The sequence below is a fragment of the Alosa sapidissima genome, chromosome 20 (assembly GCF_018492685.1).
Source record: "Alosa sapidissima isolate fAloSap1 chromosome 20, fAloSap1.pri, whole genome shotgun sequence".
In the NCBI taxonomy this organism is placed as follows: domain Eukaryota; kingdom Metazoa; phylum Chordata; class Actinopteri; order Clupeiformes; family Clupeidae; genus Alosa; species Alosa sapidissima.
Genome location: NC_055976.1, coordinates 4354858 through 4376432, shown reverse-complemented (window position 1 = coordinate 4376432; position 21575 = coordinate 4354858). Strand labels below are relative to the sequence as shown.

The following is a 21575-nucleotide window of genomic DNA, read 5'->3' as shown; positions in this document are numbered from 1 at the left end:
TCCCGCCTCCGTAACTTCCGTATCCATCCAACTTCCGGGCGTCGATTGTCTATGGGAAATAACATGGCGTTTCGAAATATCATACCGGTAAAACATCTGTAGGTAGTGAAGTACAAAAAGCTGGTGGGCAGATTGGCCTACACACTTCTGCCATCTAGTTTCCACTGGATTTTTTGATTGTCGGTGCCGTTTAAGTAGTATATTATAGACTATACTACTTAAATGGCACCGAAAATAAAAAAATAGACCGAAGGTTGGATGGATATGGAAGTTAGGAGGCGGGACTTATTCTGGAGAGGTCTATACTCTCGAAGTTACCCAGATAAGCCAGTAACCCCGCTTCGTAGTAGGCCTACAGGGCCCTGGTGATAGCCTTCTAATTACTGAAGAAAGGCCTAACAAACATTCTGAAAACGAAAGGCACAGCATGCTACTCAGAAGGTAGCCTACAGCAAAGAAAAATATTCAAACAGCAATATCATGCGCTTTTCAGCACAGAGTAATCAACCAGGCCCTAAAACACCAGCAGGAAACCGGAAATTTGTGAATTCTCGATTATCACTCCGCTTTGATCAAGGCAATGAGGATAGCGAAACATGGCTGCCACCATACGGGCGACTCGGCCATATTCTGAATGGCAGATTCTACACTTACAAGAATATTTTGATTTGTTGGTGGAAGTACCACACATGAATGAGCACATGTGTTTGGAAGAAGAAAAATGTGTTTTTGCTAAGAATCAACCCAAAAAATTACACAATGTAAATTTAAAGGTTATATCAGTGATGGCGGGGTAACGTCACTTCTGTTGACATTCAAACAAAACAGAGAGCTAGCTCGCTACTCCCTCCCGTGCAATTGAAACTCTCCTGAACGCGCATCTCGTTGGTTATTGGTTGGAACCAGAGCATTATAGATAGGGCTCTGGTTGGAACACTTTTGAGTGTTCGCAACACGTGTTGTAGATGCTTCAAAATAGCTCGATGGTGTTATATGGCCCCAACGTTGTCTTCCAGGCAGCGCTGCCACCATCAGCTTAAAGGCACCTTATCCTAAACCTAGCCCTAACCTATGCCTAACCAGGCAGCGCTGCCTTGAAGACAACGTTGGGGGCATAAAACACCAAGAAACCTTCAAAATATATCTGGCTGAGCTTGATTGGGCTTTCATAAAAAAAATCCCCTGAAGGTTTTGACTGCCTCATTATTACTCGCGTTACTTAAAAAGTTGTAGGAAATCCTGCTTGTCGGCTTCTCGTTGACCCCTGAAAAATCAATCCGGAATGAAACCGGTTATTCAGGCTGGTCAAACAAATTCCGCCTGTGTCACCGCCTTCGCTTCAACGTCACTTGCTAGCTAAGCGACTTGCAGTCGTCGGGAGGTCCGTAGCTAACCAAGCTGTATTTATAAAGCAGGGCTAGCGAGCTAGCCCCCTTCCCCCCTCTCCCTATTAACAACATTTTTTTTACAGTAGACAACGCACAATTAATATATTTTTACATCAAGACATCAACTTTACAATGAAGAAGCAAAGGAACACAGTTTTTGGACTTGCGGTCAGTTTAATTGCGATCTGTTCCTGTTCAGGATTCTACCTTCCGGGTTTGGCTCCTGTTAGTTTCTGCGAAAAGAGCACAGATGAATGTCAGGTAAGAATTTACGGATATTGTCTTATTTCATACTTAGAAATCGTGTGCATTAGAAAATGTGATCGAAGTTGGTTAGTATGTTGAGCACATGTCCAGGAAATCCAATGTTGAAGTGAAATGTACCTATTGCTAGCAAGCCAGCTAGGATAGCTAACGTCATCTGATGATAGCTAACATAACAGCTAGAAGCTACCTGACGGTTTTGTAGTGACTATTTCAGGTGGACACTGGACAGCCAGTGATGCTTGAGTCATGAATGAGGTTAGGCCGTAGGGCAGGTATCAGCAACTACGCCAAATACCATATGAATCAATCACGGATGAATAGAGCTGTTCTGGGAAGTGCGATTAAATGCCAAAACCTGGTCCAATGTATACCAGCTAACTGGCTATAGCATCATAAGAAGATCCCATTAACATTAACGTTACTTAGCACTTAGGTAACTTTAGCTTAATATCAACATTTCCCCGCATATTTTAATGCAATGCCAGGTAACGTATGCAAAATGGCATTAACGTTGAGGCAAAATAGTGTACGCAAAATTCACGTGAGATGACTATATCCGTTTTCTCATCTCTAGTATTTCTAATGCTACTAACGTTACATTACCTGCTCGAACAGCATCAACAGTTTTGGTGGATGTAACCCACTGATCTATAATGTATCTTGTGTCTAACTTATGTCTTTCACCATACGATTTTCGAGCGATTTCAAAGCCGGCGACTAATTTTTCAGTCTAAATGAAATCATGGGAGTTTTACAGGAGTCGCGTCGCGCTCCGGCCAATTTTTCTCAAACTTCACGGACCACCTAGCTAAAAAAACAACACCAAAAAAAAAAACAGTTTATCTACTTCAACAGTATATTACACAATAGGCCTACTCACTGAACCACCTTGATTATTGTCTTTGCACCTTGCTTATTGTGTCAGAGATTCATATGATTTAAATCGGCAGAGTTGCAGAACTGTTTGGATTTATATACAAGTTGGTTCAATATTACAAACAACTCATGTTATTTTTTACCACTTCTGCTCGCGGACCACTTGAGATCCCGGACCACACTTTGAGAAACTCAATCAGATCTTTTTTTTTTGTGTGTAAATTAAGCTGCCAATCTCGGCGGTTTTAAGTCAGTCCGAGTCAGTCTTTTTCTAGTCTTGGCGTTACGACAATATCATCGTAAGTCTTCAAGTCGTGGATAATATAAGAAATAATAGTTACCTCTCTTCAACACCAAACAGGAAGGGGCAAAGTAGACGACAGTTGTAGATTTGATTATTTGTTATTTCGTGTCTTATAAATTATTAGTCGGCTATTCCACGTGACAGACAAAAATATGACTTTGATATGAGTAGGCTATCGTGGAAATAATAATAATAGTTGCAGTCTTGTAAATAGTGACCCTGCAAAATCCCTAGTCGTTGCAAAATCGCCTGTGACTTAAACACTCTGACTTGTCTTTAGATGTGAAATTGAAAGGGTCTGAGACTGTAGTCTTTCAAAAATATTTTCCAAATCTTTGCAAAGTCTCGGTGTAAGGATGGCATTAGACAAATTATGTAATTGTCTATGTAGGCTACAATTGTACAGAAATGATAACAAGTTGTGGTAGGCTACGACCCTGATGGTCATTATATTTGCCTCCTTGTTTTTCTCCTCAGACAATAATTCAGCTCTTCGTAAACCGTTTGGATTCGGTGGAGTCAGTGTTGCCCTATGAATATGATGTGTAAGTTGGCATGATGTGTAGTAAGCTGCTTGGATAACTCATTTTCTGTAAACTTCGACCTGCATCACATCAAAAACATGTTAATTCCCACCAGGTTTGATTTCTGCACAGATGAGAAGGAGAAAAGACCATCTGAGAACCTTGGCCAGGTCTTATTTGGAGAAAGAATTGAGACCTCTCCTTACAAGGTGAGAGGTGACTGTCGAGATCATAGGGAATTGACAACTCTCCTTTCTCTATGTTGTAACTATTTAATGGAGTATCTACACAATGGTCGGCTTGTGTTTATTTTCCGTCTTATTATTGATCCATGGTTTGTTTAAGACCTACACTACTTTCCATATAATTATTATTACAATGATCTATCAGAAATAAATTCTCCCACTTCTTGTCGTTTTTGGAAAGACCTCTTTGGAAGATCACATACAACTTGACAGTGTTATCAAGAGTGTTAGGCAGTATGAGGCAGCACAGTCATATTTCAGCATATATGTCTAATATTACATTTACATTACATTACATTTAGCAGACACTTCTTGACCAAAGTGACTTTCATATGTCAGCTATATTACAAGGGATCACATTGTCCCCGGGGCAACTTGGGGTTAGGTGCCTTGCTCAAGGGCACAATGGTGGAAGCCGGGATTTGAACCGACAATTTTCAGGCTACTGCATGCTAGCCCAGCTCCTTAGCCACTACACTACCACCGCCCCGGAGTGTAGCCGCTGAGCCAGCCAGGAGTCGAACCTAGAATCTTCTGATCCATAGTCAGACGCGGTATCCATTGCGCATACGCAAATACATTAATGCAATAGTTCAAATGTGCTGTGATTAGACCCATGTAGCCATTGCCTACTTTTTAATCATTTGTATGAAGTCCATGTTTGTTATTTTTGGTCCGTTTGAATTGGTTGATGATGTAAGTTTCATTTGAAGAAACATGACTAACGTGATTTATTTCATTTCAGTTGTCATTTAAGAAAGATGAGTCCTGTGTCAAGGTTTGTACAAAATCGTATGCCGTCAACAATAAAGACGACAAGAAAAAACTTGATTTCATCAAAAGTGGAATGCAACTCAATTACCAGCACCATTGGTGAGTTTGAATCAGACCCCATGCTCAGGTCTGCCACCTGGTTGTATGTCTGTATTCTTTATACAATTCAGGTAGTTTTGTAGCTGTTTTTAGCAATTTGCAACATGAAGATAAACCTTTGTTGTGGTTGCTTGGCACAGATGTCGATTTACTCATGACCTTTGTGATTAAAAAGTTATAGGAAAGTGTTTTGGAGATGTATTAACAGTGTTTTTGTTAACTGAAGGATTGTTGACAACATGCCAGTGACCTGGTGTTATGATGTGGAGGACAGTCAGAAGTACTGCAATCCTGGCTTCCCCATTGGCTGTCTAGTCACTCCAGATGGACGAGCCAAGGATGCCTGCGTCATCAATGTGAGTTTCTTCTGTGCTTTATAATGACTTAATTGTAGCCTGACGTAACCACACTCAATTCTATACAGACCTCAAATTTTGTGGGCAATGTTAAATTTGGGCTGGCCTCCAGGCTAACTTGATTGTATAATCAGACCAACTTGTTGGCAGTTTTAAGGTCATTATAAGCTGGAGCAATACCAGGTCTGAGGCTATTGTATGTTATGCATTGTTCCTTAGGCCGAGTTCAACAAGAAGAACACGTTCTATGTCTTCAACCATGTTGACATTACCATTACCTACCACAGTGGAGAAAATGAAGGCTGGACAGGTGCCAGATTGGTAGCTGCTACGCTGGAACCCAAGAGGTAGAGAAGTTAATAGCTTGCTCTTCTGTCGGTTGTACTCTTTTTGACAGTCATATGGACTTCCCCATTTGTCTTGAGAAATGTAACCGTTCTGTTCATCTTTTGTTTGATTGTTCTGTTTGTTTTATGACAGTTATAAAAATGATAAAGACAAGCCTACTTGTGATGGTCCACCCATGGAAGTCCCAGGCGATTTAACCAGCAACCTTGATTTAACATACACATATTCCATCAAATTTGAGGTTAGTGATTGAATCACTTTATCAAAATAAGTCAATTATATTTGTGGTTTACATGGACTTCCATGTTCTTGATTTGCTGTGTTTGTAGTACAGACTTTTTAATCTGATAAACCCCTTCCATTTTAGCAAAATAATGCCATTAAGTGGGCCTCCAGATGGGACTATATTCTGGTGTCTATGCCACATACCAACATCCAGTGGTTCAGGTAATGGCCAGTGATCTGGTTTAATCTGTATTTGTTTTTTGTATTGTTAGTGTTGTGCAGTCTGCTCCCTTGTCAGAGTGAATGATTGGCTGTTCTGTGTTTTCTGCAGCATCATGAACTCCCTGGTTATCGTGCTGTTCCTGTCAGGCATGGTGGCAATGATCATGCTGCGGACGCTTCACAAAGACATTGCCAGGTACAACCAGGTGGATCAGGTAAGTTCTCCACAAACCCCAGTCGTATTCCACACAGCACATGGGCTGAGCCTTGGCTTTGCTTACTGTGTGTTGCTAAAATAAATGCATGCTTATTAATGTGTAGAAATCATGTTGAGTTGGCCCAAGCAGAACATTTCCCTGCAGTCTCTTTGTATACTGGCTGCTGTTTTATAAAATGCATGCATGTGTTTAAAGCTTTTTGAAGTATTTGCTGTATGTGCAGATAGCCAAGCAATAACCTTTGAAGGAGAAATCCGACGAGTTTTCACATAGATCTCCGTTTCTCAAGGTCACTGAGTCGGTACGAAAATGGGGGCTCACAGACATGGGGGCTCACAGACACGGGGGCTCACAGACACGGGGGCTCACAGACATGTCCCCACAGTGTAGCGCTGTAGCTGCCTGGCTACTTGCAACTTGAGCTAGATAAAACAGATTTTCGTTTTTTTTTCCGTACCGATAGTACTCGGTGACTCGGTATACCCGAGAAATGGAGATATACTGTATGTGAAAAACGCTGGATTTCTCTTTTGGGCAGAGCACAGAACATTCCCTGCACTTTACCTTTATTCTGGATTGTGTAAACATAACATAGGCCTAATTCCACTGCTATATGTTGTAATATTCACAGGACATGGTAAAGATTTCACCGGCAAGAAATACCTCTATGTCTTATGTAAGCATGCGCTCAGATATTGGTTTTGAGCTGGAGATGGGCTTTGGGGGTGTCTATGGACATTTTCCCTGCTGTGCTGTCAAACTGAGAGGAGAAACATGGTGTCTGATGCAGACATTACATCTAATCCTTCAGAATGTGATGCAGGGTGGGAACTCCCCCCCCCAAACTCTTTAATGCTTCCATTGTCAGATCAAATATACACAGTATACTGTAACTACACCATGTTGTCTCATCTCAAATGCATGCACCTGCACCTGGAGCTTGAAATTCCCTCTTACATTACTTAATGCATCCTGTGTTTTTAATGTGATGAATAAAAAGGCTTGGGTTGGTGCAGCGTGCTGATTGGTCGACTGCTGTGTTTGATGGACAGGAGGACGCTCAGGAGGAGTCGGGGTGGAAGCAGGTGCACGGGGACGTGTTCAGGCCTCCCAGGAAAGGCATGCTGCTCTCCGTGTTCCTCGGTCAAGGCGCTCAGATTTTCATCATGACCTTCATTACCCTTTGTGAGTACTTTCTAATCAGAGTAACACAGACATTACAGACTTAACTCCAGCAAGCCACTACATTCTATGTCACAGCATTGCTGCCTTGATGTAGATAACCTCATTTAGGCTGTCTCGGATTTGCTATGTTGCGCTACGGTGTCTTAGGCTGTCTAGGTTTTGCTATAGTCAAGTCAAGTCAGTTTATTTGTACAGCACATTTCACATGCAGAGTGCAAACCAAAGCGCTTCACACATAAGACATTGACACAAAAGACAAAATATGTCGGACGGAGCGGCGTAGTCGCCAGCGTATCGGCGACACCAAAACATAAACAAACAAATTTATAAAATAACAAATGACACACAAGACAAAATATGCCGGACGGAGCGGTGTAGTCGCCAGCGTACCCGAGACACCGGTAGACACATCACTGGAAGCAGTCTGAAATCGTGGGAAATCTTACAGATCAGCAACTCCGTGGACTGTTGACAGCGACAGTTTGTTGCTCCATGAGAATGCAGAGTTCTGCTCTATCCAGACTTCAGTGGGGTATTCCAGAAAGCAGGTTTACTGGCTTAACTGGGTACGTATGTTAACCTGGGATTTCAGTTCCAGAATGCTCAAATATGATCAGGCTATGTAAGTAACTATGGTAACATAGGCTCTGAAGTTAACTGGGTATGTAAACCCAGAGTAAACGGTAAACCTGGGATTTCAGTTCCAGAAAGCTCAAAAATGATCAGGCAATGTAAGTAACTATGGTAACATAGGCTCTGAACTTAACCTGAACAAAACCTACCCCCTACCAGGTTATGTTCAATTATGTTCGGTTATTTCAGTGCATGTTCAACCAGGCCGCTATTTTTACACTTGTCACACAATGACGTTTCATCTTGAAGAGGTCCGATTGACAAAGAAGCACAAAATCATGTAATATTTATCCGTGGAATTAGCCGTGAGAGGGCGATAAGACCACGACATCACATGATGGCCCATCCTTTCTTTTCCAAACGAGTTTTTCAAGAGCGCTATAGTTTTTCCGCTGAATCCTAAATTGGGCTAGGCTACTTGAAAAGCATTCTCGACTCCATCCCTACATTAGGCTACGCATGGATTAGAATAGAATAAAATAAATCTTAGCTAGCCAACAGCATAGGACATTTGCCTTTGGCTCACCAGACATCGGATGGACAAAAAACATCTCAGACACACTGAAGATATAATTACAGTGCAGTAGGCTACAAAAAAGGGAAAACATATAGAAAATGAATAAATAAGTTTAAATATAGACTACATAACAGCTTAGCCAGGTATGTGTGTCACTAGTTTGGTTAAGAATGCCGATGGCATTTGGGATAAAATAGTTTTTCAATAGGCTACACTTTTTGCCTCTCTCCAAATACTTGAAATTATGTGCATCGATGATCGCTCTCCGACTGGGAGTTTTTGTAACGTTAGTATTGGAGACGCATAGCATATCGGCAAGCTGTCGGTCGGTGCGTAAAGTTTGCCTTGCGCTAAAGCAGTTCCTGCGCAACTTCATTCGTTTTCCTGGACACAAACCCACGAGGATCATTACAGTGTAATTTCACCAATTGGCAGGTCAGCATCACTTAGGCTATTAAATTTTCCAAATGTGCACCGAAATGTGTCCAATAGGCTACCCATGCCTTCCGACATTCTTCACCCTTCCGATGATGGAGGCGCAAAAGTTTAACTTGGCCCACAGCTGCAGAACCCGCGTTAAAATAGAAAATTACATTTGGGATTCTCAAAGAATTCTATGGCCCACTCAATCTGTGAAAAGGTAGGCTAGTTTAAGAAGGCATCATTTAAAGCAGTCAATACAATAGCCTACGTGATGTCCACTGAATTATTTAATTGTGCTTTTGACATTAAATAAGCTATCCTAAACGTAGGCCTACGCATTTCAGTGGTCAGTTAGGCTATTCTCTGCCAAGCAAGGTCTCGGACGCAGACGATTAAGTAGGCCTATTGCTCTTTTTTTGTTATTACAGTTCTCTCCTCCTCGTAAGCCTCGACTACTCCGCCTCTGAAAAATACGGTGCTCTTCGTTTCGCCGGTTTCACTCATGGTTTAGACTCTCAATAGATGATGCCTTTATAAGTTCGCCGTGAACGCACACAACTCTAGGTTATCTAACACAGGGTTGATTGAACTAACTGGTAACTGGTGTTTTGGAACCGACAGCTCGGGTTTAGTCGCCACAGGTTCAGACAACCCAGAGGTTACGTTTTATCTAGTATTAGTGTTTGTTAAAGGTCTCATCTCATCGTTTTTTCATTAATTTTGCAGTGGTCTGTAGTGTTGATGAATGCCCTGTGAGCCGGTTTTGGTGAAAAAAATGCTGTCCTGCGTCTGTTTCATGCTGTTCTAGTTTGGTGGGGAAGGTGGGCGGGGAGGAACGACTGGATTTCGCCTCTAGTCATGAATATTAATGACATGCTAATGAATTCACCTCTGATTGGCTAACAGTACTGTGACGCTTCCTCCAGTGCGTCCTCATCCGATTCTGCCTGTGCTATGCTCCATATTCAACTTTACAGTGCTAAAACCTGGCTAAAACTCGAGTCAGAACTGTTGCACAAAATGTCTTCGGAGATACAACTTCATGTGTTTGATCCTAGTGTTCGAGTAGGAAGAAGAACCGCTTCCTGATCGTTTGTCGGTGAACGTTGGTTTAATAGAATGGTAACAATTGCCTGTCAGCTTAAAATTTCTCCTAAAAGGTAAACGTTTGTGACAATCGTCTTCTTGCTTTCAAGTAATAAACAGTTGGAAACGTTTTAAAATAAAGACCTATTTCTTTACACAGTCAAAAGTCTTTGCAATCTTCCTAGTAGATATTTTACTTCACAACACAGGTAAGCACCCTAAATGCAGTTCAGCCACTGACCTAGCCTGCTAATGCTATCAGAATAGCTAGATAGTTATGGTTTGAATTCCATGATACTATCATTGAAAGACCACTTGGTCATAGCCCAATATATATATAGATCTAAATGCAAACACGCCTACCTAGCTATATTTTGCTGGAATTGTACCAGAATGCCTACAGAAGCAGAGAATGTGTGCTGCAAGACTTCTCCGGTAATGAGAACTATGATAGCCTGACATTGGCAGAGGTTAGCCTACTCAAGTTGTTTTCTGTCACGTATGACAGAAAAAGTAGCCTACTATAGGAATCTTATAGTATTTTGGGACTAAATATTACAGTAATCTTATAGGAATACTATAGTATTTGGACATACTATAGGTACTATAAGACTACTATAGAAAAACTATAGCGGTTACAGGATATTATAGTTATTAGTAGTACTACTACAGTATGTCCCAATTATTCCTATAAGATTACTATAATATTTTGCCCCAAATACTATAAGATTCCTATACTACTTTTTCGTAAGGGGATTGCTCATGTGGTTAGAAAAATGGGCAACACCAGTACCCCTGTTGTCTGTATGACCCTGTACCCAGGATTAGAACCAGTCTGCCTTAGCATAATGTACTCCCTTCAAAATGCACTAAACATTCGACTATGGCCCTCTGTGAGACAGAAGATATGAAAGGTAAGATAAACCTTTAGCTTAAAAGGGACAAAAACTGATGAAACTTCTAAAACAAATATACAAAACAGGTCAATTTTCTATAAAGAACTTTATTATATTTACATACAGCAGTGGTACTCAAAGTGTGGTCCACAAGCTAGCTCAAGTGTTCCACAAGTAGATGTGGTAAAATATAATAGACGAGTTGTTTGCAATATTGAACCAACAGTTCTGCAACACTGATGTAACCTATGCCAGTTTAAATCATATGAATCCTCTGACACCATAAGCAAGGTGCAAAGACAATAAGCAAGGTGGTTCAGTAAGAAGGCCTATTGTGTAATATACTGTTGAAGTAGGTCTACTGTTTTTTTTGCTAGGTGGTCCGTGAAACACTGACAAATAGTAATATTGCAGTCTATTAAAATAATGCAAACACAAAACAAGAACATCCAAACTATGCACAGAATTAACAATGTCCTCTTTGCCAGACGATGCAGACATCTGGCCTACAGATCCTTTGTAAGATGGTGCTGGGATTATTTAGGGAAAAGTTTGTCTGAGTTGGTCTGAGTTGTTGTTTCGGCTTGTATTGTCCTGGGGATCCGAAGGGACAACACACAAAACACATTCGTTGGCTGTGATGATTTTATTACATTGCTCTTTAATTGCGCTGGGCCATAGGTGGAGCCATCAGGTGTTATTGTGGAGATGTCGCTTTCATCCTCCTCCTCCTCTTGATCAACCCGAGGTCTTCTAGCTGGCCTTGGATGAACAGGCTTGATGGCAGTAGAGGTAGCAGGCCCCCATCCCCATGGTGTATCCGAAGTGCTTGTATCAATACTCATACTTTTCATGAAGTATTCTGTTTGGGTACCTAAAGTAAATAAATGTGTATTACTGTCAAGTTACAAGATACTAATAGTACACAGGACATTCACTATCTCACAAAACTTTACTGGCACAATGGAAACAAAAATATTTTAGTGACTGTGGTAAGGTGTATGATGTACTAAGTAGCATACCCACAAGAAGACATTCGGTAATATCAATTCTATCTGTTATGCAATTCATGGGTTTCATCAGGTCCATTTACACAGGTGTATTAATCAAGCATCATGCAGTCTGCATTCATAATCGAGGTGCTTGATTTTATACACCTGTGGAAAGTGACCTGAAGAAACCCATGAATTGACTTTCCAAAACATTGACGAGCACATAAGAACCTGTATTAGCCTACTAGAAAAAGACTTCTAGAAACTAACTAGCACAACAATAAAAGTTAGATCACAAACCTTTGCTTCTAACGTGATGACCTAATGTAGGCTAGAAAGCTGTGTAGCCTGACATGAGGATGTGCTCTGGAAGACATACAAAACACTAAGTAAACAGCAAGTAATCAAACAAAACATCATTGTATGTCAATGTAATAATGGCAAGAAGACATAAATTAGACTGAAGTGTAAATACCTGAGCTCTAGTGATAATAACTTAGCCTAATAGTGCAGGGGTATTGTGTTTTTGATTTTCCCTGTTTAGACTAGAACAATACCCGTACTTAGTTGAGCATAAAATATTGTTGCTAATATTATTATTTGTGGTTTAACGCTTAGGTTAGAAGATTATAGGTTCAACAAGCTAAATCTCTGGGTAGTGTGGTCAGTTTCTTATGAGTGTAGCTACACCAGGCACGTAACTGAAGCATTCCGTTCGCGTTCTGCAACAATTAGCTTCCAATAGGCCTAATCAATGGAAGTAGCTACACCTGGCGTGTTAGTGGCCTGTAGGCTACGTTCGGGAAAATAGACCATTCCTCTAATGGATTTTACCAGAGCCCTTCCTATTAGGCATTCTCTGATTTTACACGTCGCGAACAGAACACTTCAGTTACGTGCCTGGTGTAGCTTCCTGTAATATAGGCTAGCCTAAGCCTAGCTTGTACCCTTTTCATGCATGTTAACGTGAAGAATATGAACATGCTATTTTGTAACAGACGTTAGGTGGAAAAGTTTGTTTGTACTTACAGCCTGTGAGCTGGTGGTCGATCGTCATGATGGTACAGAACCAGGTTTTCAGAACATCGATGCAAAACCACTTTCTAAGGCAGTGAGTGTTGTCGAAATGATTGGAACACAGAACTAATGTTGCACTACTTCGGTGGTGGTGTTCCAACGATAAATCCAAACAATTTCTTCCTCAACTCATGTTTCTAAGGCAAGACATGCAACATTGATGTGTTATTGCCAGAAATAAAACAGGCACGATTTTTTTTCTGCCATGTTGGCAACTTGCTGTTAGCTCCTACTAGCTGCAGAGAGACAATCCCCTAGCCGCAAAATCTTCCAGTCTTCCTGTAGGCGGTCACAAGCCAAGGTGGGCGAGGCCATGAATAGTCAGTTTCCCTTCGGCGTCATTGGGAAGGGCTCTTTCTGATTCGCTTGTTTTTCCGTGTATTTTCTTTCATTGGCTAATGCGGGCAATGGGGGTAGAAGATCATTTTCACGTGCAGCATGCATATGCAACTTGGAGTGAGCTATAGTATTTCGAAAGTAACAAGTATTAAACGGTTTCTCAGTGAATGTGACCTTTAAACCCCCTTTCTGGAATACCCCTCAGGCAGTTGACACAGCAGCTCGCAGGTCAGCAGCAACAGCTCGGCGGTTGCGGCAGATCTTTTGCAGAGTAGCCTTGGTCCAGCTGTCCCGAGAAATCCCCTCGACCAAGTGCATGTCAAAGGATGTCAGGATTTCAGAGGTCCAGCTAGCCATAGCAAGCTCCCAGTGGACTAACGTTAACGACATCGGCCAACAAGAAAACTTTTGAAAATAACGTAAATAAAGAGAAAATACATTTAACTAGACAAATCAATACAAAAAATGTACATGACATTAAATAAAACTACGAACATTACATAAAAACAAACAAAAACATGAAGCCAGACGGAGCGGCGTGTGTCGCCAGCATCCCCGTAACCTAGCTATGTTGTGCTACGGTGTCGTAGGCTGTCTAGGTTTTGATATGTTGTGCTACGGTGTCGTTAGTGTAAATGGAGCTCATCAGTCTGCTGTTTTTCTTTTTTTGTTCCTCAGTCTTGGCCTGCCTCGGATTCCTGTCTCCTGCCAATCGGGGTGCTCTGATGACGTGCGCCGTGGTGTTGTGGGTGCTGCTGGGAACGCCGGCGGGTTACGTATCCGCTCGCTTCTATAAGAGTGAGTTCTCTGGGCCCAGACACCGGCCTCCCAAGTCACCCGGCTCAGGTTTCTGTCCCTGTGGCAGGCTCACTGCACACACATCTCTTAAGGGGGTGTAATCCTGCTCCGGAGACTTGGCTATGGCCTCGCACTCAGTTGGATTGTTTTCAGATAAACCTGTCAAGCCCAATTCTCCCTCCATTACTCAGTCAATACTTGTGTTTCCCCCCACAGCCTTTGGTGGCGAGAAATGGAAAACCAATGTTCTCCTGACAGCACTTTTGTGTCCCGGGTAGGTTCCCAACATTTCTTCGGTTTCACTTGGTTCTGTGGAATTCCGTAGCTCTGTGGTAGTAAGACTCTTTTTGATCTCCCCAGGATCGTGTTTGCTGATTTCTTCCTGATGAACCTGATCCTGTGGGTGGAGGGCTCCTCAGCTGCTGTACCCTTCGGCACCCTGGTGGCCATCTTGGCCCTGTGGTTCGGCATCTCCGTCCCCCTCACATTCATGGGTGCATACTTTGGCTTCAAAAAACCTGTAAGTCTGTGAGGCACTTACTCTGCATATCTTAAATCTATATTGTGCTGTGTTATATGTGCAACCATGCATTTTGTGATGTATACATGCAGTATCTGACACATTCCATACATTATGTGATGTATACATGCAGTATCTGACACATTCCATACATTTTGTGATGTATACATGCAGTATCTGACACATTCCATACATTATGTGATGTATACATGCAGTATCTGACACATTCCATACATTATGTGATGTATACATGCAGTATCTGACACATTCCATACATTATGCGATGTATACATGCAGTATCTGACACATTCCATATGAATACTAAATGGCTGATTTGGCTGGGTTGGCTTGTGCACATTTTGGAATTAGTTTTATACTACAGCATTCATTGCTAAGCCTTATCTAGACTGTCAAAACATATTGATAATCCTATCTTTGTTTATCATTAGTTTATGTAGTATGTCAGGCTGACTCAAATGATTTGATGACCTGGCCTTGATGGAGGCTATGTGACAATGTTGTAGAATCGGCAATATCATGCCAACTTTACAAGACTGCAACAGTTGAGGTTTTCAATATCATGTCAACTTTACAACAGCGGAACAGTTGAGATTTGCAGTGTTTTAAACAGGCCATTTTTATGATGTGGTGTAATAATTAACTCTGCTTCTCTGATCATGCTCAAGGCTAGATTAATAAAACATACACATTCTCAGCTTAACCCACTTCCTACTCTCAGATCTTCCTCAAGGCCTTTAGTTACCGGCACCTATGTACACTGTGCTGTAGGAATGCAAATGAGTGCGTTGATGACGAAAAGCATGTTTATAATGACACATTACTCACTCTTGGAGCAATATCTGGAACAGGCCTTGGTTTCTGAATGTGTTTCAAAAGGTGGCTTTGTAATCCTTTGTAGTATGCCTATACTGTTTCTATATTTTACATTTACTCACATTACATGTGATGAATGATGATGTAGTGGATGTTACATGCATGACTATTTTGAAATTTGACTTTGACTTTGACTTTTAAATTCAATGTTTATGCTCTGCCCAGGTAATGGAGCAGCCAGTACGAACAAATCAGATTCCCAGACAGATCCCAGAGCAGTCGTTCTTCACCAAACCCCTCCCTGGAATCATCATGGGAGGCATCCTGCCTTTTGGCTGCATCTTCATTCAGCTCTTCTTCATCCTCAACAGTATATGGTAGGCGCAGTGAACAAACCCATGAAGTTCATAGAAAAAACTATGAATGGGAATAATTATTGTCTTAAGCAGACACACACCCACACACACACACTCACACACACACTTATGTACATACCTCCTTGCTTAACACTTCTTGTAGTGTTATGCTACATGAAACTAGCAATGAAACTTCTAGGGCCAAGAAGTCCAGAGCACTTAACTAGGTAGACACAACTTTCTGCCTCAAAATTGTTGGTTATGTTTGTATATTTGGACTTCTATGTAGCTGTTATACCTTACTGAAACAACAGCTTTACTGCCAGCCTTTGACCCATAGCAGTTTTAGTGTTTTTGTTTTATTACTAGTTGCATTAGAACTGAACAGTAAGATATAAAGTAATAAACTTTATTCAAAGCCTCACACTGAATATTTGAACTTGTTTATCAGCGCTGTATTTCGCAGCCTCAGCCGTACAGCGTCCAACACACCATGCAGCTCAACCGTTGTTTTGTTGTTGTTGTTGTTGTTGTTTTTTTTTTTTTTTTTTTGCCATTTGCCGGCACTAATTGTCCCTTTTCTCCGCAGGTCTCATCAGATGTACTACATGTTTGGCTTCCTGTTCCTGGTCTTCATCATCCTCCTCATCACCTGCTCCGAGGCCACCATCCTGCTGTGCTACTTCCACCTGTGTGCTGAGGTCAGACATCGACTGCCTTCTTACGCTGCCATGTTTAGGATGAAACTCTGCCTTCTCCTTACGCTGCCATGTTTAGGATGAAACTCTGCCTTCTTCTTACGCTGCCATGTTTAGGATGAAACTCTTGACGCGGGTGAACAGCCTAGAGGAGCAGATTGTACAATGTGTCTGTAGCTGATGAAACTATAGCTGCTCTTAAATGAGTCATCTTGATCCAAGGCCACGTAGTGGAATGTGCTATTAGCAAACACCTACAGTTCTAAGTGTACCAGAGTGAAAACTACTTGTCATGTGTCTAATCAGAGATATTGAGCCCCTTGTCACTTAGTTAGGTGTAGGCAGCCTCATTGAGTGCTGGAATATACATTTCTGAAGACTCCTAGTGGATGTTTGTGTGAGCTCACATTTTGCCATGTTTCTTCACAGGATTACCACTGGTGGTGGCGTTCATTCCTGACCAGCGGCTTCACCGCAGCTTACCTGTTCGTCTACGCTGTGCACTACTTCTTCTCCAAACTACAGATCGTTGGTGCTGCTAGCACTATATTGTACTTTGGTTACACTCTGATTATGGTCCTCATATTCTTCCTTTTCACAGGTGAGTGAATTGCACCATCCCCGTCCCACCCCTGTGTGTGTGTGCGCTGGATTGTGCTGCCAGTGAGCAAGTGCAGCGCAGGGGATTGCATTATTACGGCATTGAGATGATCTCTGTGGCTGTACATAGCTCAGAGTGTGGGCCGTCTCCCAGAGACAGCGCTGTGTAGGAGGAGAGCCAGAGGTCGGGGTGTGTTTACAGAACACGTCACGCTCACTCCCACTCACTCCCGCTCACTCCCGCTCACTCCCGCTCATTCCCGTGGGCAGATTCCTGCAGGAAGTGTTGACGCTACACACCTTGTCCAGATTGTATGCCAAGCCAGAGGGGGTTATTGGTTGACCGTCACCAGTACCTTGTGTACTGATAGTAATTTTGGTACCATAGATTTAATAGAGGCCAATAGTATGAAAAATCAGGAACAGAGTTTATTTACAATGATGCGCATCAAGGGAGAAACAGCATGACTTCACCTAAAGATCCATCAGCTGCTCTAACTAGACAAGGAAATAGTTAGGGTTTAAAGGAGAATTCCGGTGTGATATTGACCTAAAGTGTATTGAAACATGATACCGAGTGTGAACGTATGTCTCATAGCCCATCTCGGCTTGTCCCCTGCACTCCAAAATCTGGCGCTAGTTAGCCGATGCTACCAACAGCTTAATAATTCAGTAGGAAATAATTCAGTGGAAATGCATGGATTCCAGTTGCTGCTACTGGAAGAAACTGGAATCCATGCATTTCCACTGAATTATTTTTGGAATCTGATCCCTTATCATACCTGTTCATTCTTACTCGTTGCTCGACTTATCGTGACTAAATTCAAGATGGCTGCAAACGCTAAACTTCGTGAAGATACTGTCTGTATAAATCGTCTTGTAAGTAAACTACCAGTGCTTTTTCAAAGTTCTCAATGTCTCGTTTTAAATGTCAGGGCCCTCGGAAGTCTCTACCAATGAAGTGTGGAGATACATTGAGCCTCCTAAATGGGTGTAAAACAGTGATTTATTTGCATGGCTAGCCCGATGCCGAAGCACCACTATTGAAAAAGCTGTTGGTAGCATCAGCTAACTAGCGCCAGATTTTGGAGTGCAGGGGACAAGCCGAGATGGGCTATGAGAAATACGTTCACACTCGGTATCATGTTTCAATACACTTTAGGTCAATATCACACCGGAATTCTCCTTTAAGTATCCTTCCAGGCTGACGGGAGATGGCGTTGGTCATCCCATCTCACGTGGACTACACTGAATCAGACCCTGAATAGTGGCAGCCTGGCAATCCGGAGCAGATAGCTACTGACGCAGCCATGCAGAACAGTTATTGACTATGTGGGCGGTCTTAAGAGGGCTTGGGGGAATGTAGTGAAATATCAATTGAGAGGAGGTGAGCCTTTGACAAAAGGTATTCTAGACAAGAGTATTCTGTGCTGAAAGGTTTGCAGCCATGCAGGTGAGGTGGCCCATACCAAAAAAACAAGCTTGACTTGCACTGCGACTGTCACATTTCAACTCGCTCTAGCTGTAATCAAATCCCTGGCTGAGTGCGTGTGTTGTGTTCTCGGTGTTGTATTCATGAGGCAAGACGGGGAGGGGCCAGTGTGGACCTGCAGCTTTGTCAGGAGCGTTCAGAAGGCAGGAAGTGGTGGCTTCAAAGAGCCTCTGCTAAGCACTTCAGACAGCGCTAGCCTTTTTCTCCCCATTCACAAGGCACCGCTGCGCTCTCCGATGAGCAGTATGCAGGGTTTCCTGTCCGCCTGAAACGTGGAATGTCCACACTGTGGCCTCTCTCCCTGGACCCACGCCAGCGGCCTCCCACACTCACACCTCGTCTGCCATCCTGTGTCCTCATGCTTGTCAGAAGCCATAAAGCAGCTTGTTACAACCCGCTCACGGCCCAGTCTCATTTCAGGCCACTCTCACCTTTTATAACACCTGGCCGTATGATTTGGAGGTTTCTATTGAGCAACTGAATAAATGTTGCCCCCCCCCCCTCCCCCCCATGACCAACCCATCCTCTCTTTCTGCCTGTTTCTGCTCGATTACGTCCATGTCAGTGCTGTGACTTCATAGGTAGTTGCAAGAGTAAGCTGACCGCTGCATGCACTGCCTCGGCCACATATGCACCCCCTTCCAAGTTTTCCAGTTTTGCTTATTGCCATCTATTGGATTAGTGGCTGGCTGGTATGAGGGGATGTTGTGGTGGGTGGCATGGAAGCAGCTTGTGCACCCCCCCCCCCCCCCCCCCCAATCCCCACGCTCTCCAGCTTTCCTTTATGGAGGCAGACAGGGCTGAAGTTGACATGGTAACTGCCAGCTTCAGTCCTGCTCGTTATTAAACCACCCACACAAGAGTTAGTGCTTGGATTTGTGCTTGGCTTGCTCGGTTCCATTGGTCTTGGCCTCTATCTATTTCTCTTTCCTCCATGAGCACCCCCCCCCCCCCCCCCCAACTCTCTCTCTCTCTTTTTCTCTCTCCCTCTCTCTCTCTCTCGTGTTCTGACCAGTAACAGCATTATGAAAGAAAGGCTACCGTATTGGCTGGTTGAGTGCAGAGAGCGCCATGGTCTGTCATTGTTGTAGGCTCGAAATTCTAATCTGGCTGATTGCGTTTCTTTTAATGTTTTTGTATGTTTCTGTCTCATCCACTTCAATGCCTACTTTGATCAGAGTGTGATTTGTCGGTCTGCCCTAAGAATTAATTTCTGGAGTCAAATGGTTCTTCCCCATGAGTCAGCTCTCAGAAAGCACTTAAAGCTCCCAACAGAATTCAGTTCAGTAATCTGAACATCGTTTTCCCACTGGGAAGGTTTTTTTCCCCTTTCGTTTCAAATCTGGTGTTGAGTGTAATTAATTGTGTCACCAAGACAAACTTGTGGAGGAGCTTCTCTCCATGCCTTCTATTGGTGCATTGAGGCTCATTTTGTAAGGCATCTGGCCAGTAAGCCATATCTGTACATTTTGGACATATTTTCTTAGATGTGACTGCACCAGTATTTCAGTGTGTGCCTGGTCAAGCCTCTCTTCTCTTCTAATTTAGGATTTGTCTCTCATTAGGAGGGGTCTTTTAAAAAGTAGACAAATGTAATCTGATTGAAATGCTTAATACTACATGGTGTTGCCATACTCATAGACTGTTGCATGGACTTGACATGAGGCTAATTTGGTGTTCCGTCTCTCTCCTCAGGCACCATTGGGTTCTTCGCCTGCTTCTGGTTTGTAAATAAGATCTACAGTGTAGTGAAAGTGGACTAAGTGGTGGGACCCTACGAGAATCTCCACCACAGCCACCCAACCCAGCCCTCCCCACCAAGACTCACTCGACCAGACCAAGGCAACGCATGTTACTCAAAGCTCTCTCTATGGACGTACCTGCCAAAGCCAGGACTGAAACTTTGATGGAAACCATCCGATCGCTTAAGGGAACAGCAGCACAGCACTGCACAAGGACTGGGGAACTTCCCTTTTTTGTGTTTTAATGCTCTGAAGAGTGTCTTCACCTTCTCCGTTTGCTTCTGCTGTCCACTCTGTTCACTAGCGGCATTGATTTTGACTCGCAGATTGACCCCAAGTGAGTTTCTGTGTGAACTCCCAAAGACGTGTCTTTGGCTGCTGTTCAGAAGAACGAGGGCATTTGGACCCTTGTTCAGAATGGTACCAAGAGCTGAAGGATTCTTTTTTAATTTCCTCCATTATAATGTATAAAAATGCATCTGATCTTGTTTTTTTTATATATATTTTGAAACCCTAATGTCCATTTGATTTTTAAAAATATTATTATTTTAGCACCTTTTTCTGCTGTATGTGAAAGAATTTGAACGTGCGAATACAAAGAATGTCATATTTTCTTTGAAAACTGTCCTGTAGAGCAGATACTGGTTTCTATGTGGTGTTGTTTTTCTCTATCTCTCTTTTTCTTTTTTTACTCTAAATCTGTCGTTGGAGGTGATTTGAGAGTAAGAATCCGAACCATTTTTTTGCCATTAGGTGTGGTTCAGCAGTGAACATCATTGACCATTATCTTGCTGTACTGATATTGTGTCGGTCATATTGTTGCTTTATGGTTATCTTACTGAAGGTTGTTTATATGAACATATAAAAAAAGATTTAATCGGTTATGAAGCACATCTTTATGGTAGATTGCTTTTCTATAAATAAAAGAGGAAACATTCATTCATGGTGTGATTTAATAGTTTCTTATTTCAGCATAAAAACAGTTCCACACCATCATCAATGAAACACAAATAATATATTTATTAATAAAGTCAAAATTGGTGTTAACCTTTGAAATCATTGGGGAGATTGAATTGTAATATTCAAAAATATTTTCAAACATTCAAGTTACTGGTTGGGCATAGACTGAAACCTGACTTATTCTTCCATAGACTCCTAAACACATAGTGTAAATACTCTCACGGTGAGCACACAGCCTCGTACAGTTATCACACAAAACTAGTCAACTGTCTTCATTATTTCACAAAAAACACAGCAATAAATAAGCAGTCCTGTGTTTTTGTATCTGTGACCTGCTGATTGTCAGTAATGTACAGATATAACCTTTGCAGGTGTGTTTATCAAATTCTGTGCATTCTGCGAGTGCTTGCTATTACTGTGGTTTAGGAAGTGAATTCTTCAGCTAGACAATGTTGAAACTTCAGCCACAGATTACAGCGCATTGGGGATTCCTGCAGCATCTTTTTCTGTGAAAGCTGGCACAATCATGAACGACAGACTTAATCTAACTCCAATCATAGCTCTAACGTTGTGTCACAAAG

General features: G+C 42.3%; 1 protein-coding gene across 2 annotated transcripts; it reads left to right on the top strand.

Moving 5' to 3' along the window:
* Positions 1 to 1354: 1354 nt before the first annotated feature.
* On the top strand, positions 1355 to 20973 carry LOC121694385 (transmembrane 9 superfamily member 2). 2 transcript variants are annotated; one of them, XM_042074536.1, is made up of 18 exons: positions 1355 to 1649; positions 3313 to 3380; positions 3475 to 3568; positions 4350 to 4477; positions 4704 to 4833; positions 5053 to 5180; positions 5314 to 5422; positions 5549 to 5628; positions 5738 to 5843; positions 6478 to 6522; positions 6899 to 7031; positions 13673 to 13792; positions 14009 to 14066; positions 14153 to 14312; positions 15372 to 15523; positions 16092 to 16203; positions 16630 to 16801; positions 19988 to 20973. In XM_042074536.1, exons 1-18 carry the CDS (start codon positions 1521 to 1523, stop codon positions 20053 to 20055), a joined length of 1992 nt encoding a protein of 663 aa, XP_041930470.1. In that variant the 5' UTR covers positions 1355 to 1520; the 3' UTR covers positions 20056 to 20973. The 2 variants fall into 2 exon arrangements, with proteins under 2 accessions (XP_041930470.1, XP_041930471.1); XM_042074537.1 differs by lacking the exon at positions 6478 to 6522 and having other exon boundaries at positions 1356 to 1649.
* Positions 20974 to 21575: the final 602 nt, after the last annotated feature.